Source organism: Vipera ursinii (genome assembly GCF_947247035.1).
Source record: "Vipera ursinii genome assembly, chromosome: 1".
Lineage (NCBI taxonomy): Eukaryota > Metazoa > Chordata > Lepidosauria > Squamata > Viperidae > Vipera > Vipera ursinii.
In genome coordinates, this window is record NC_139512.1 from 364,433 (window position 1) to 377,983 (window position 13,551).

Here is a 13,551-nt window from a genome sequence, read left to right on the forward strand (position 1 = left end):
AGACGCAGAACGTCGCGTCTGTGACGTCACGACGCAGGGCGTCGGGTGCTCCCGCCAAGAGCATTGGGGTTGCGGATTGGGGGGGGGAGAGAGAGGGTGAGAACTCGGCACTGTGTTCGTTCAGTGCGTGTCCGCGACAGGGCACTCGCGGGCGGGAAAAGTCTGAGCCATTCACGCCTGCGCAGAAGAGCCCGCGGAGGTGGCTGGTGCGGGCGAGAGCCTGAGCCGGCGGTGGCGGAAGGCTTTAGGAAGGGCAAAAAGGCGGGAAAAGGGAGGCTTCTACTGCTGTTCCGCTTCTCTCGCTCGCGCTAGGTTGACAAGATAGTTTTGATTATTTTAATTATATCCCATTTGCAAAGTACGAACATATTTTTCTGTCTTCGGGTTTCATGCTCGTTACGTCAGATCTATTTGCTCTTCTCTTGCTAGTAATCAAACCGATCCTCGCTTTATTTGCAAACTAGTAACAAATGGTACTTCTGAAGGGATGAAACGATCGTCTTTTCATTCCTCTTGTGTTGGATTATCTAAAAAGTATCTGGAAAACAGTTGGGAAGAATCTAGTATGGCAGTTCTTGATCATTGCAATTCATTTATTTATTTATTTATTTTATTAATGGGACTTATATCCCGCTCTATCTCCCGAGGGACTCAGGGCGGCTAACAACAACAAAAATTAAAGGTCTCTGTACAGTAAATTAAAATTAAAAATTGAAATAAATTAAAGATTGGTGTTAAAATTGTAAACATAATTAAAATCCCTGTCAGTCCAGGTCAGCCAGGTGGAAAAGGAGTGTTTTGAGGCCACAGCGAAAGGACTGGAGATCTTGGGCCATCCGAAGCTCAGGGGGGAGCTGGTTCCACAGGGCTGGTGCTCCCACAGAGAAGGCCCTCCCCCCTGGGGGTCGCAAGCCGACATTGTCTGGCCGACCGTACCCTGAGGAGGCCTTCTCTGTGTGAGCGTACTGGGCAATGGGAATTGTTCCTGGTAGCAGATGGTCCTGCAAGTATCCCGGGCCTAAGCCATGTAGGGCTTTAAAGGTAAGTACCAGCACCTTAAATCTCACCCGGAAGGCAACCGGTAGCCAATGCAGTGTCTGACTCTTGGTATGTTTACCCATCAGGCATTACTTTGATCTTCTGGATTTGGGCACCTCGTTGTTTCAGCCCACCCTCACTTGCCATTGTACATTTATGCACCTCTGCATTTAAAAGAACTGTATGTAGCATTAGACTGAATGCATCATACAGTTCATTAAGCTTAATACACATCATAATCACCAGTAAAGGCCATTTGCTAGGCAAGTCTGTAAACAGTTTGCATTCTGCTCTAAAACTGATTATCTCTGCTTCAATATATTTGGAATACCCTTTCAACAGAGCACATTTACCTTCATCATTCAGATAATTAATGACAGATTTCCCAAGGTATATAAACATGTGCCATAACAATTGGTAATTCAGCATTAGAGTGTTTTGTTCTCCAATATGACAAGGTAAAATATGGACTTATTTGGAGTACATTGTACAGCTTACAACCACAACTGAGCCCAAAATTTATGTTGCTAAGTGAAACATTTGTTAAGTGAATTTTGCCCCACTTTACAGTCTTTCTTGTCATAATTGTTAAGTGAATCAATGCAGTGGTTAAGTTAATAACCCAGTTGTTAAATGAATTTGGCTTTCCCATTGATTTTGCTTGTCAAAGGTCGCAAAAGGTGGTCACATGACCCTGGGACACTGCAATTGTCATAAATATGAGTCAGTTGCCAAGCATCTGGATTTTGGTCAAGTGACCATGGAGATACTGCAATGGTTATGTTAAAAATGGGCAAAAGTCACTTTTTCAGTGTTGTAACTGAATGATCACTAAATGCAGAATCCAATCTTGGTCAGTCACCAAGATCAGACCCAGGATTGGGACTGACCCAGATTTGATTCTGCAACATCCTGGAACACATATATTCATCTTCATTCAGCCACCAAATGAACTGCTGTAAGTCGAGGACTTCCTGTATTGACTTACTGTTGAAGTAGTCTTAGTAACCCCTATAAAATGCAATGTCTTGAATTTTGCCCAAAGTCCCAGTCTCAAAGTATGTTAAAAACACAATAATCTAGTGGAATATCAAGAGTTCTAATAGAAATCACCATACCTTGCTTTTCTTTCTCCATCTTTATTAAGAAGGTGCTAATCAAGCATATACATGCTTATGTGGGTCTATTTATAAATTTAATTTAGAAAGCATTCTTTTCTAATGCTGCTTATTCCCAAGAAAATATGGTGAAAAATCATCTTAAAATGCCAACAAAAGTAAACTTCATTTTATTTCTGTACTCATGAAATTTTGTTTTGTGAACCTAAAATGTGGAAAATATTCAGATGTTGAGACACTAGAAAGAGAACAGAGAGGAGCAACAAAGAAAATTAGGGGACTGGAGGCTAAAACATAAGGAACAGTTGTTGGAATTGGGTATGTCTAGTTTAACGAAGAGAAGGGCGAGGGGTGACATGATAGCAGTGTTCCAATATCTATGGGTTGCCACAAAGAAGAGGGAGTCAAGCTATTCTCCAAAGCACCTGAAGGCAGGACAAGAAGAAACAGATGGAAACTAATGAAGGAGAAAAGCAACCTAGAACTAAGGAGAAACTTCCTGACAGAGCAATTAATCAGTGGAACTGCTTGCTTTCAGAAGCTGAATGCTCCAACACTGGAGGTTTTTAAGAAGAGACTGGACAGCCATTTGTCTGAAGTGGTGTAGGTTTCCTGCCTGAGCATGGAGTTGGACTACTAGATGACCTCCAAGGTCCCTTCCAACATTATCATCATCATCATTATTATTAGAAACAAAGGAATAGACCTCTTAAGAGAACCATAGAAAATGCAAACAGATTTATATTAGATACCGAGAATATAAACTTGTTGAAAGCATGCAGAATACAAAGTCAGAGAAATTGCTGTGACAGTACACTGCAGATTGACCACAAAGATGGCAAATGTGGATAGCACTTTCACAGTGCAAATTACAGCGCTTTCACAGACAACTCAGTATTAATGGGGAATTCCAATCTGTTAAAACATCTGCCTGATGAAGAACTTGAAGTCCAAAAAGGCAGAAATGCTACAAATAAATTGAAGTGTTGTCTTAAAACTAGTAATAGTGGGGATATAAAACCCATGTGTATTGTACTATATAGAAAACTTGGAAAGATCAGAAAAGTTTGAGCAGAAATTCTGAAGGAATTAAGAGCCAAGGGATGGAAGAACTTACACGTTGTAATACTTATTACATAATCACATATTTTATCTACAGGTAGTCCTCACCTGATCACAATTGGGAACAGAATTTGTATTGCTAAGCAAGGCAGTTAAGTGAGTCGCGCCCAATTTTATGAACTTTTTGCCATACTTAAGCAAATCAATGTAATTGCTAAATAAATCAGGTGGTCATTAAGTGAATCCAGCTTCCCCTGTTGATTTTGCCTGTAGGAAGCTGGCTGGGAAGGTTGCAAATGGCGGTCATGTGACCACCCCAGAATGCTGTGCCTTTTGTGAATATATGGTAGATGCCAAGTGCTCAAATTGAGGTCACTTGACTGGGAATGCTGCAACTGTTTTAAGTGCAAGGATCCATTGTAAGTCACTTTTTTCAGTGCAGTTGTAACTTTGAACTTGTCAACGAATGGTTGTAAGATGAGGATTACCTGTATGCAGTGCTTTTTTTGTAAAAGAAAAAGGTGCCGGAACTCACACATGTCATACAACCCACCTTGCCTACCCTACAAGGTTCCATCCAAACAAGGTGCTGGAACTCCGTTCTGAGCGTTCTATGAGAAAAAAAGCCCTGCCTGTATGAGAATGAAAAACAGGAGCTGCCTAAAGAAGTCAGGGTGGCTGCATAGGAAAATTTCATGATGAATATTTACAAGAGGGTAACAGAGAATACAAAAGAGGAATTGAAACGTTAAACAAAAAGAATTATTTGGCTATATCAGGTCTCTGAAAGAAAGGGAGTTTCCTGGACGCATCTATCCAGTGTTCTTCTCAATGTGCAGAAATGATTTACCTACCTTCTTCCAGGATTTTCCCCTAATTTCCCAATTTATTTCAGAGCTGCAGACCAAAATTACTGTATTTTTAGGACCAAAACCCACCTCTTAGGCTACTTCTTTTTAAAGAAGATTCAGATGTATTTACTTCTTTTGTTCACTTTCCTGCTTTGATTATTCTGGAACTCAATCCTAGTTTATCAGCTAGGCTTTGAGCAATGGGGATATATATGGGTTATATATATGAATCAGTGGAGCTCCTGATTCCCCCAAACTACTGTTTTCATACATTGTACCTACTAAGCAGGCTTGACCAGTTCAGCAAAGTTTGACTAGTACCACTGCAATGTACCCACACTTATCCAGTGCCCACGTTTATAAGAAAATGGATGGAAAAGACAGACTGGAGTTCAATCCCAGTAAGACTGTTACTCCTCCATATAAGATACAGGAGAGCATGACAGAGGGAGCGAAAGGGACAAACAAAAACAGTTCCCCTCAATAATAATAATAATAATAATAATAATAATAATAATAATAATAATAATAATAATAATAAGTAGTAGTAGTAGTAGTAGTAGTAGTTGCTAAACTGGGCATTGTGTTAAAAATACGACTTGCCTGTGTCCAAAAAGTTGTGGGAACATAGGGTGGAAAAAGTTGTCGAGAATGAGAGGGTGAAGATCTTGTAGATCTGTACAGACAGATCACCATTTGGAACACAACACGCCAGATATCGCAGTCAGAGAGAACTGAAGCATACAGTTGACTGATATCACTGTACCAGGAGATGCCAGAGTCGAAGAAAAAGAACTGGAAAAAATTACGAAATACCGCGACTTGGCCATTGAAACTGGGCGATTATGGGTGAAACGTGTAACAGTGATACCCATTGTCATCGGGGCACTGGGAACTATGTCCAAAAACTTTGCAAAATACATCAAGAAACTGCAGCTTCCTGCAATAACTCCAGCAAAACTACAAAAAACTGCGCTACTTGGAACATCTTACATTTTAAGGAGATACCTGGTTGATACCTAAGACACTGGCAGCAACCCATGTCAACCATTAGTGCCAGTCAGTTTGAGAGTTCAGTTGACTGAGTTTCATGTTTTATGAATAAAAGCAATAATAATAATAATAATAATAATAATAATAATAATAATAATAATAATAATAATAATAATAATAATAATATAATAATACCTTGGAGGTCATCTAGTCCAACTCCCTGCTCAGGCAGGAGACCCTATACCAAGGGTAGGCAACCTTGGCTCTTTTATGACTCGTGGACTTCAACTCCCAGAATTCCTGAGCCATCCATCCATCCACGAGTCATAAAAGAGCCAAGGTTGCCTACCCCTGCCCTATACCATTTCAGACAAATGGCTGTCCAGTCTCTTCTTAAAAACTTTCAGTGTTGAAGCATCCACAACTTCTGGAGACAGGTGCTTCCACTGATTAAATGTTCTGAGAAAAAAATATCCTTAGTTTTAGGTTGCTTCTCTCCTTGATTAGTTTCCATCCTCTGCTTCTTGTCCTGCCTTCAGGTGCTTTGGAGAATAGCTTGACTCCCTCTTCTTTGTGGCAACCCCTGAAATATTGGAATATTGCTATCATGTCACCCCTTGTCCTTCTCTTCATTAAAGTAGACATACCCAATTGTAAGTGGAAGACTACCTGTACACAAAATGCAGACTTGCTCACAGATGTCTTAACCAGGCATGAAGTTTCTAAGTATTTACATGATACTTTGCACGGAGTATGAAATAAAAATCTTAATCTTTGGATCAAGTTGCAACCAGCAACTCAATTAGGGCAACACACACTGTTCCAGAGAGCAAGGACGTCTTGATTCTCAACTAGAGCACCCATCCATGAAAAATCCACCAGAAATCTAGTTGGCTCACCTTTAGGAAACTTATGCAGAAGCACCTTTATTTATGATGTCATAATTAGATTCTTTAAAAGGGACACAGTGGCTCAGGACGGTGAGCTTGTCGATCAGGTCGTTTGGCGGATCAAATCCCGAGTGCCGTGTAACAGTGAGTGCCTGTTACTCGTCCCACCTTCTGCCAACCTAGCAGTTCGAAAGCACATAAAAAGGCAAGTAGAAAAATAGGGACCACTACGGTGGGAAGGTAACAGCGTTCCGTGCGCCTTTGGCATCTTAGTCATGCCGGCCACATGACCACGGAGACATCCTCGGACAAGTGCCTACCCCTGCCCTATACCTTCTCCGGCTTTGAAACGGAGATGAGCACCGGCCCCTAGAGTTGGAAACGACTAGCACGCATGTGCGGGGGAACTTTTACCTTTACCTTTAATTAGATTCTTTGCCATTATTTCCCTGGTTATAATTATTTATTAAAAGTGTGGGGATGATTAAAGTTGTTCTGTAGAAGGCAGAGCAGAATTTTTGTACTTCATTTAAGGCTTGTATAACTCAAGTGTAGAAGACAGATGGAGGTTATGAGAGCTCTCTCCCAGAAATAAACCTGCCCTTCTTATTTACTTCAGGGCAAGTTTGGAGACCCTCCTTTCGGAATTTTCCTGATAGAAAAAAGTATGTCAAAATAGAATTTAGAAGACTGGCTGAGGAATTCTGGGAGTTGAAGTCCACAACTCATAAAAGGGCCAAGTTTGAAGACCCCTGATCTAGACCAGACAGATATTTAAGTACTTCCATAGAATCCTAAAGATAATCCATTAGCAAAGTTATATCGCTTAAATTCATATTTGGATAGCAACATGTCATCTCACCTACACCAGTTTTATTTGAATTCATGCTGTCAATAATGACTGTTCTTGAAAGGAACATAAACATCTTGAAAGGAATACAGATAATAAGAGTTAGCCACAGCACTTTTTTTAAGAGCAGCTTTCCTCCTTTTCTGAATCCTGCATATTAGAGTTACTAAAGGCTAATGTGAATTCTGCTCTCACCTTTCCCGCGAGGCTGATAGGGCAGGAACAAGAATCAGCCCCCAGTCTGATGAAATAATTTACTTAGTAATGTAAGGATGCCTTATTCATCCCACCATTTAACATTCAGGAGGGAAGCGAAAACAATCTTCATTTGCTGAGCTGGCTGATGGTGTGTTATCATCTGTAAAATGCAATATTTATTTTATTAGTTCTATTATTTGTAAGCCAGCCAATGTAGCATTGTCTCTACATTTTCTTTTTTTTTCAATTTTTCAGAAAGTTCCGTGAGATTATTTTCTTTATGCCTGCCCTAACCCCTTCTGCTCGGAGGAAAAAAAAATAAGGACTCAGTATAGAAAGTATACAATTGTGTTTATTTTGGTAGATCTTGGGAGCCCAGATGTTCAATCTCTTCATACACACAGTAAGATCTCCAGACATTCAACATTCAACAGAAAGATGATTTCATAGATTCACCTCCCAGGGATATCCTCCCATTTTAAGCATCATTATAGACCAAATTACTTTAGATATCGACATCCCCTCAGATATATGTGCTGGATAACTACTTGGGTCTACTGCAATTAACTATTACAAGAATAAGGAATATAATCAGCTATTCTCCTTTGGCAGAGTCATACAACAGGTCTTGCAAAATTCACAACTTTCTACTTAAACTGCTTTTGGGCATCAACTTATTTTTTGCATCACTCTTTCCTGATCAGGAATATTTAGTGTACCTTGTTTTCTGGTCAGTAAAGAGTGGTAGTCCTTGACTTACAACCATTCATTTAGTGACCATTTAAAATTACAATGGCACTGTAAAAAGTGACTTATGATGGTTTTTCACTCTTATGACCATTGCAGCATCCCTGTGGTCACATATCCAAAATTCAGACACCTGGCAACTGGCATGCATTTATGATGAAGTGTCCCGGGGTCATGTGATTACCTTTTGCAACTTTCTGACAACCAGAGTCAATGGGGAACCAGATTCACTTAACCATGTTACTAACAACTGCAGCAATTCATCTAAAAACTGTGGCAAGAAAAGTCATAAAATGGGGCAAAACTCACTTAACAATTGTCTTGCTTAGCAATGGAAATTTGGGGCCCAGTTGTGGTCATAGTAAAGGACTACCTGCATGATAGTTACTTAAAATGTTACTTTAAAGCAATGTTTCTCAACCTTGGCAAAATTCCCCAGTAATCCTTGCTGAGAATTGAACTTGCTAGGATTTGAATTCCCAGAATTCCTCAGCTAGTCTTTTTGGAAGATGAAGTCCATCCACTTTAAATTTGCTAAGGTTGGTGGGAAGGAGGAATATAGCTTTTTTTTCTTAAAAAAACAAAACAAAATTGTTTTATCATTTTATCCTAAAAATCTATTTTTTTTCCTTAGTGGAGCTAAAGGCTAAATTTAAATCCAATGACTGATAAAGGGTGCACTGCAATGCCATTTTTGCACTTGTGTGAAAGTTTCAACATAGTTTCTTCTTATATTTCTTCATATCTTCACATAAAAGCTCTGTTCTCCATGGTTGTCATGCCTGCAAGCATAGCCCAAGTATCCCTTCACAGGGCTGAAAGTTCATTCTTATACATTCATTAACCAAATGACCAAAGAAACAAAAACTAAGGGAAAAAACAAGAACAGGGGAAAAGGGGGAATAGTGAATGTTCCTTTGATATTTGTAGTAAAAATAAGCCAGAGAGCTCAATACTAAAATGATGTCAAATCTTTTACTTAGGAGTATTTTATATTTCCAGTTGGAAGCCATTTGCAAATTGCCAAAGATTTACACGTATTTTTGTCAGTTCAGTCAAAATTGTTTAAGATCCAAACAGCCTGTTGGAAAACAAAATGAAAGTTAATGACTAATTTTTAGCAGTTATTCTTACAATAGACCTGTAAGACAAACCAAAATTGTTTATTGTCCTTTTATACTGCCCAATAAGTTAATTGAAACATACCATATTAGAAAATATATAATATCCTCATTATATAAGGAACAATGAAAACAATTAGTGAATAGTATGAATTTAGAATATGTGGGATTGAAGATCATATTTCATAATAATTTTGTTACTACAGCAGTACCAGTTCAGTACTGGTATCGTTACTATGTTTAAGTGCTGATACTGTATTAGAAGAATACCATACATTATGTAGCTATGCAAACCAAGCATTAAAAAGACAAGGTAGGAAAGACATAAGACATCTTTGTTGGGATTACTTACACAATCATGCAAAACATCATGAAAATATTCCACAGTGCGATGAAGATCCGAAAGTATCTTAAACTCAATAGAAACTCCCTGATATTATCACCTAGAAGTCGGGAAGTAAATGAAATTGCATTTATAGCAAAAACTACCTTTGTTTCATCCACACTCCTTTCAGTATACTCTTAGCAATAATTTATTCAGTCATTAATTTAGGTACCACCTGATTCCAGACTGACTTAAATAATTTCTTTATTATTTCTTTAGATTCCCAACAATTAATAAGGTACTTTTTACATTTAAGATAAGACAAGAAAACAAGTTATAAAGGAATCTTTATAATTCAAGCAACTTGTAATAGAGCCTATGAGCCGGCAGGGATAGAAGAAGCATGAAAATAACTATGCAGAGCCATACAATGTCCTATGCAGTATAATCACTAGGAATATTATTTTTTCTAGTATTTGCAATTGCGTGGCATGTTGTCATTCTTCCAGCAGACATTCAATATCTGCCCCTTCCTTCATATGCCTATGATTTGTCTGGATAGCTAAGAAACTGCCATAGCATATTTACAGAATATATAGGGGCGGGGGGGGGGGGGAAGGAAAGTTGCTGTAAGGGCAAAGGTTAGTCACTTAATGATGTATTTTCTTTTGTTTCAGTTTGGGGTGGGCAATTTTCTAGAAATTGTTGAATAGCAACTCCCATGACTGCTTATCCTGGCTAGAACTGAGGAGCTTCAGTATCTGAGTGGCTATACTGCCTGCTGTCAAACTCTCAGAATCCCAGCAGAATATCCCAGGCATTTAACTCAGCATAGCTTGAATAATTCTAAGTTCATATCTGATGAAAATTTATCTGACACGTTACTGTATACCTAAGTATCTTTATTATACACTAGGAAAAAAAATCATTCGAACACTTGATTGTTCTTTATCAATCTGAAGTTTTTCCCAGTTCATTTTTTATATTCAATGTAGTTTAATTTCCCATGGCTTAACTTATGTTTTGCCCTGTGTTTCTCAGCCTTCACAATGAATATTGTTAATTGTTGACAAATCAACACCTCTGCATTGAGAAACTCTGGAGCTCACCTTAATTCTGTTCTAAATGCTTTAAAATAAACAATCTCTATTAATTAGTAGGCTAAAATAAAACCACAGCATGAAAAACACAGTATCTAAAGCACTACCCAGGGCAAATTTGAAACTATACTCAAGAAGGGGCAACAACAATTTACACAAAAACTAACTGACTTCAGTCCAAATGCAGAGAAATGGGGCCCAGTAAAACCAAATATCTATAAAATCTGAAAATATATTACATGTTGTTGTTGTTAGTTGTGAAGTCGTGTCCGACCCATCGCGACCCAATGGACAACATTCCTCCAGGCCTTCCTGTCCTCTACCATCTTCTGGAGTCCATTTAAGCTCACGCCTACTGCTTCAGTGACTCCATCCAGCCACCTCATTCTCTGTCGTCCCCTTCTTCTATTGCCCTCAATCTTTCCCAGCATTAGGCTCTTCTCCAGTGAGTCATTCCTTCTCATTAGGTGGCCAAAGTATTTGAGTTTTAGCTTCAGGATCTGGCCTTCTAAAGAGCAGTCAGGGTTGATCTCCTCTAGGACTGACCGGTTTGATCGCCTTGCAGTCCAAGGGACTCGCAGGAGTCTTCTCCAGCACCATAGTTCAAAGGCTTCAATTCTTTGGCGCTCAGCCTTTCTTATGGTCCAGCTTTCACTGCCATACATTGCAACTGGGAAGACCATAGCCTTGACTATACGCACTTTTGTTACATGTTACTTTTTCATAATTTTGCAATTCTGTGTAAAAATTTAACTCTTAATTTATGTTAAACAATGTTACCAGTTTAGTACACCTAGCTGTCTTTTACAATGAAGCAGTTACAATATGCATATGGCAGCAAATAGCCTAGAACAGGGGTGTCAAACTGCCAGCCCATGGGCCGGATGTGTCACATGGAAGCCACACCCACCCCAGCTCTGGCAAGGGGGAAAAAGTCGCAATACGTCGCAACACGTCATGTAATGCAGTGAGTTTGACACTCCTGGTCTAGAATGTTAATCAGGAACAACAAGCCATATTTTTCTATACAATACTCCAAATTTGCAATCCCAACACAAAACTAAAAAATTAACTGCAACTATTTTGGAAACACACAGTAAGTAAAAAAAAAAAACTTCAGTACAAGAGACTCAGTTAGAATTTTTACCTGTTGTTGGTTCTCTTCCTTCTTCACCAAAGCCCTGACTCTCTTTCTTCTTCCTGGAAGACAAACAAAGAAAGATTTACTTTAAACATCTGAGAAGATAGTATCTCATAATTTAAGGCAAACAGGAATATATTAAAATGGACAACGACAGAAGAAAATCTACTGACAGCTATTGAAATACTATAGCAATTTGCTGAATCCTGAAAAGAAGTTTCAAGGCCCACTTGAAGAATTTTCAGAAATGATTAGCCATGCAGAAAAATGGTGCTGGACCAGATTAATACAATTTAGGCAGGACACAACAGGAATCTTCTGGCAACCATTAAGGGGAACTTCCATGATCAAAAGCAGCATGTCTTTAAAAGTGCTTGCAGCTGGTTCACCCACTGCTATAACATTCAGCTTATGATATTCCTGTAGAGCCACTAATTTGGCCACTGTAGTAAACAGAATATCTGGATGGGATATGCATTTCCTATACTCCCAAACAACATAGGAAATGTGTTACATACAGCTTTCAGGTCTTCTGTAAAACTGCTAAGTGCTCAGATTGGAAGTAGTGATAACTGAACCTTCTGATTGAAAGTCCCTCACTTTACATTTAAATCTAGGCAGTCATGGCTGATCCTGAAAAGCGAAGCAGTGTTGCACTGAGTTAATTTTAATACTTAATAAGAAATCTCAGGGTTTCATGCTATCCCACCAGTTTAGTTGCCCAGGTTATCATTTAAAATGAGACAAATACAGCTTGTATTTCTCTACAATTGGAAAATCAAGGCAACGGCCAACCACATTTATATTTTGCTAAAGAAAACATGGCTATGTGATGTGTTTAGTCAGCAGACATAAAGCTACACTCAAGAAAAGCTATTCATCTCTGGCCACTTCCAAGATTGGGGAGGAGCCATAGGAGCATCACTGATATTTTAAAAAGAGGCTTTCTGGTTTGGAGAAAGTTGTGTCCTGCCAAATCCGTCCAACAAACTACTCTCTAAGGTACAGCAGCTCTCTAGAAAGCAGTTTTTGCCAATTTTCCTAAAGCTCATTTAACAACCTTGAACCAAGTGTTTTCTGTCACCAAAATCACATGTTGCAATCTTTGAATCAAAAGCTTTCCCAGAAACCTCTGAGAAGGAACTCATGCTGGAAGCACAAAACCTCAATTCCCACAGTTGTAGGAATTCCTCCATTTCCCCAACAAAGTTTTTCCCCCCCAGTACTTACAGCCTGAAATTTAACACTGCTCCGGCATTGACCAACAGAGTCCTACGTGGCAGAAGAAGAAGACAGAGTGAGTATATACAAAGGCTTGGCCTTTTCCACTTTAATTCTAATATTTCTGAGCCGTGAGGGCAAGAAACGGCCTACAAGTTAGGGATAATTGCTTCCTCCATGCCTTTCCTGATGTCCCATCCTAAATTACTTCTCTTTTTTTTGCACTTTTAAGAGTTGCACGGCAGACTCAAGAAATGTAACCAGTTTCTCTCGGAGAATGCAGGTTGGAGTATTCTGCTGTCCCTGTCCCATATTTACACAACCTTTACATTCAGTTCCGTAGAGTCGAATTTACCAAACAGGAAAACAGCTATGCCTCCCCCCACAAGCTTAATAAAACTGGTTGCTTGGCAACAAGCTATCTCCCCTTACCCGAACAACAGCAAATCCCCCAACATCCTGCTACTTCCGCTCTGCTGCTATCGAAACGGAAATATACCCGGCTGACACGCAGCGCCTCAACATCCAATAGACATCAACTTCATCTTGCCATTCCAACTGTTGGCCGCCAGGGGGCACTACTGCAAGGAGAAAGTCTGTGGTAGGTTACAAGCGGGTGGTGACGTTTCTCCATAAACCCCGCCCACCAATTTAAAGCGCTGGGATGAGTTCTTTACCTTGAGAGCGGAGGCTTTCGCTTTTCAGTGGTTTTAAAAGATGCTGCCTTCTTTTCTTCGTTATTATTTTTTTGGGGGGGGAGGAGTCTGTTCCTTGTTGAAAAATAGGTAGATCAAACTGAAGGTTCTTCAGAAACATCCCTTGTATTATCTAGTAATCTCAAGCCTGTGAAAAAGTGGGCTTTTGGTGGTGAGGTACCGAGGGAACCTGCATGCTCA

The 13,551-nt window shown here is 39.5% G+C and overlaps 1 protein-coding gene across 2 annotated transcripts; it reads right to left on the reverse strand.

Moving 5' to 3' along the window:
• Positions 1 to 7,340: 7,340 nt before the first annotated feature.
• SMIM7 (small integral membrane protein 7) lies at positions 7,341 to 13,207 on the reverse strand (the record flags this gene model as incomplete). Of its 2 annotated transcripts, XM_083379550.1 has the most annotated exons (5): positions 13,088 to 13,207; positions 12,665 to 12,706; positions 11,441 to 11,493; positions 9,221 to 9,311; positions 7,341 to 8,828 (listed from the first exon to the last, which is right to left on the reverse strand). In XM_083379550.1, exons 1-5 carry the CDS (start codon positions 13,111 to 13,113, stop codon positions 8,813 to 8,815), a joined length of 228 nt encoding a protein of 75 aa, XP_083235676.1. In that variant the 5' UTR covers positions 13,114 to 13,207. The 2 variants fall into 2 exon arrangements, with proteins under 2 accessions (XP_083235676.1, XP_083235677.1); XM_083379551.1 differs by lacking the exon at positions 7,341 to 8,828 and having other exon boundaries at positions 9,217 to 9,311.
• Between the last annotated feature and the right edge of the window lie 344 nt (positions 13,208 to 13,551).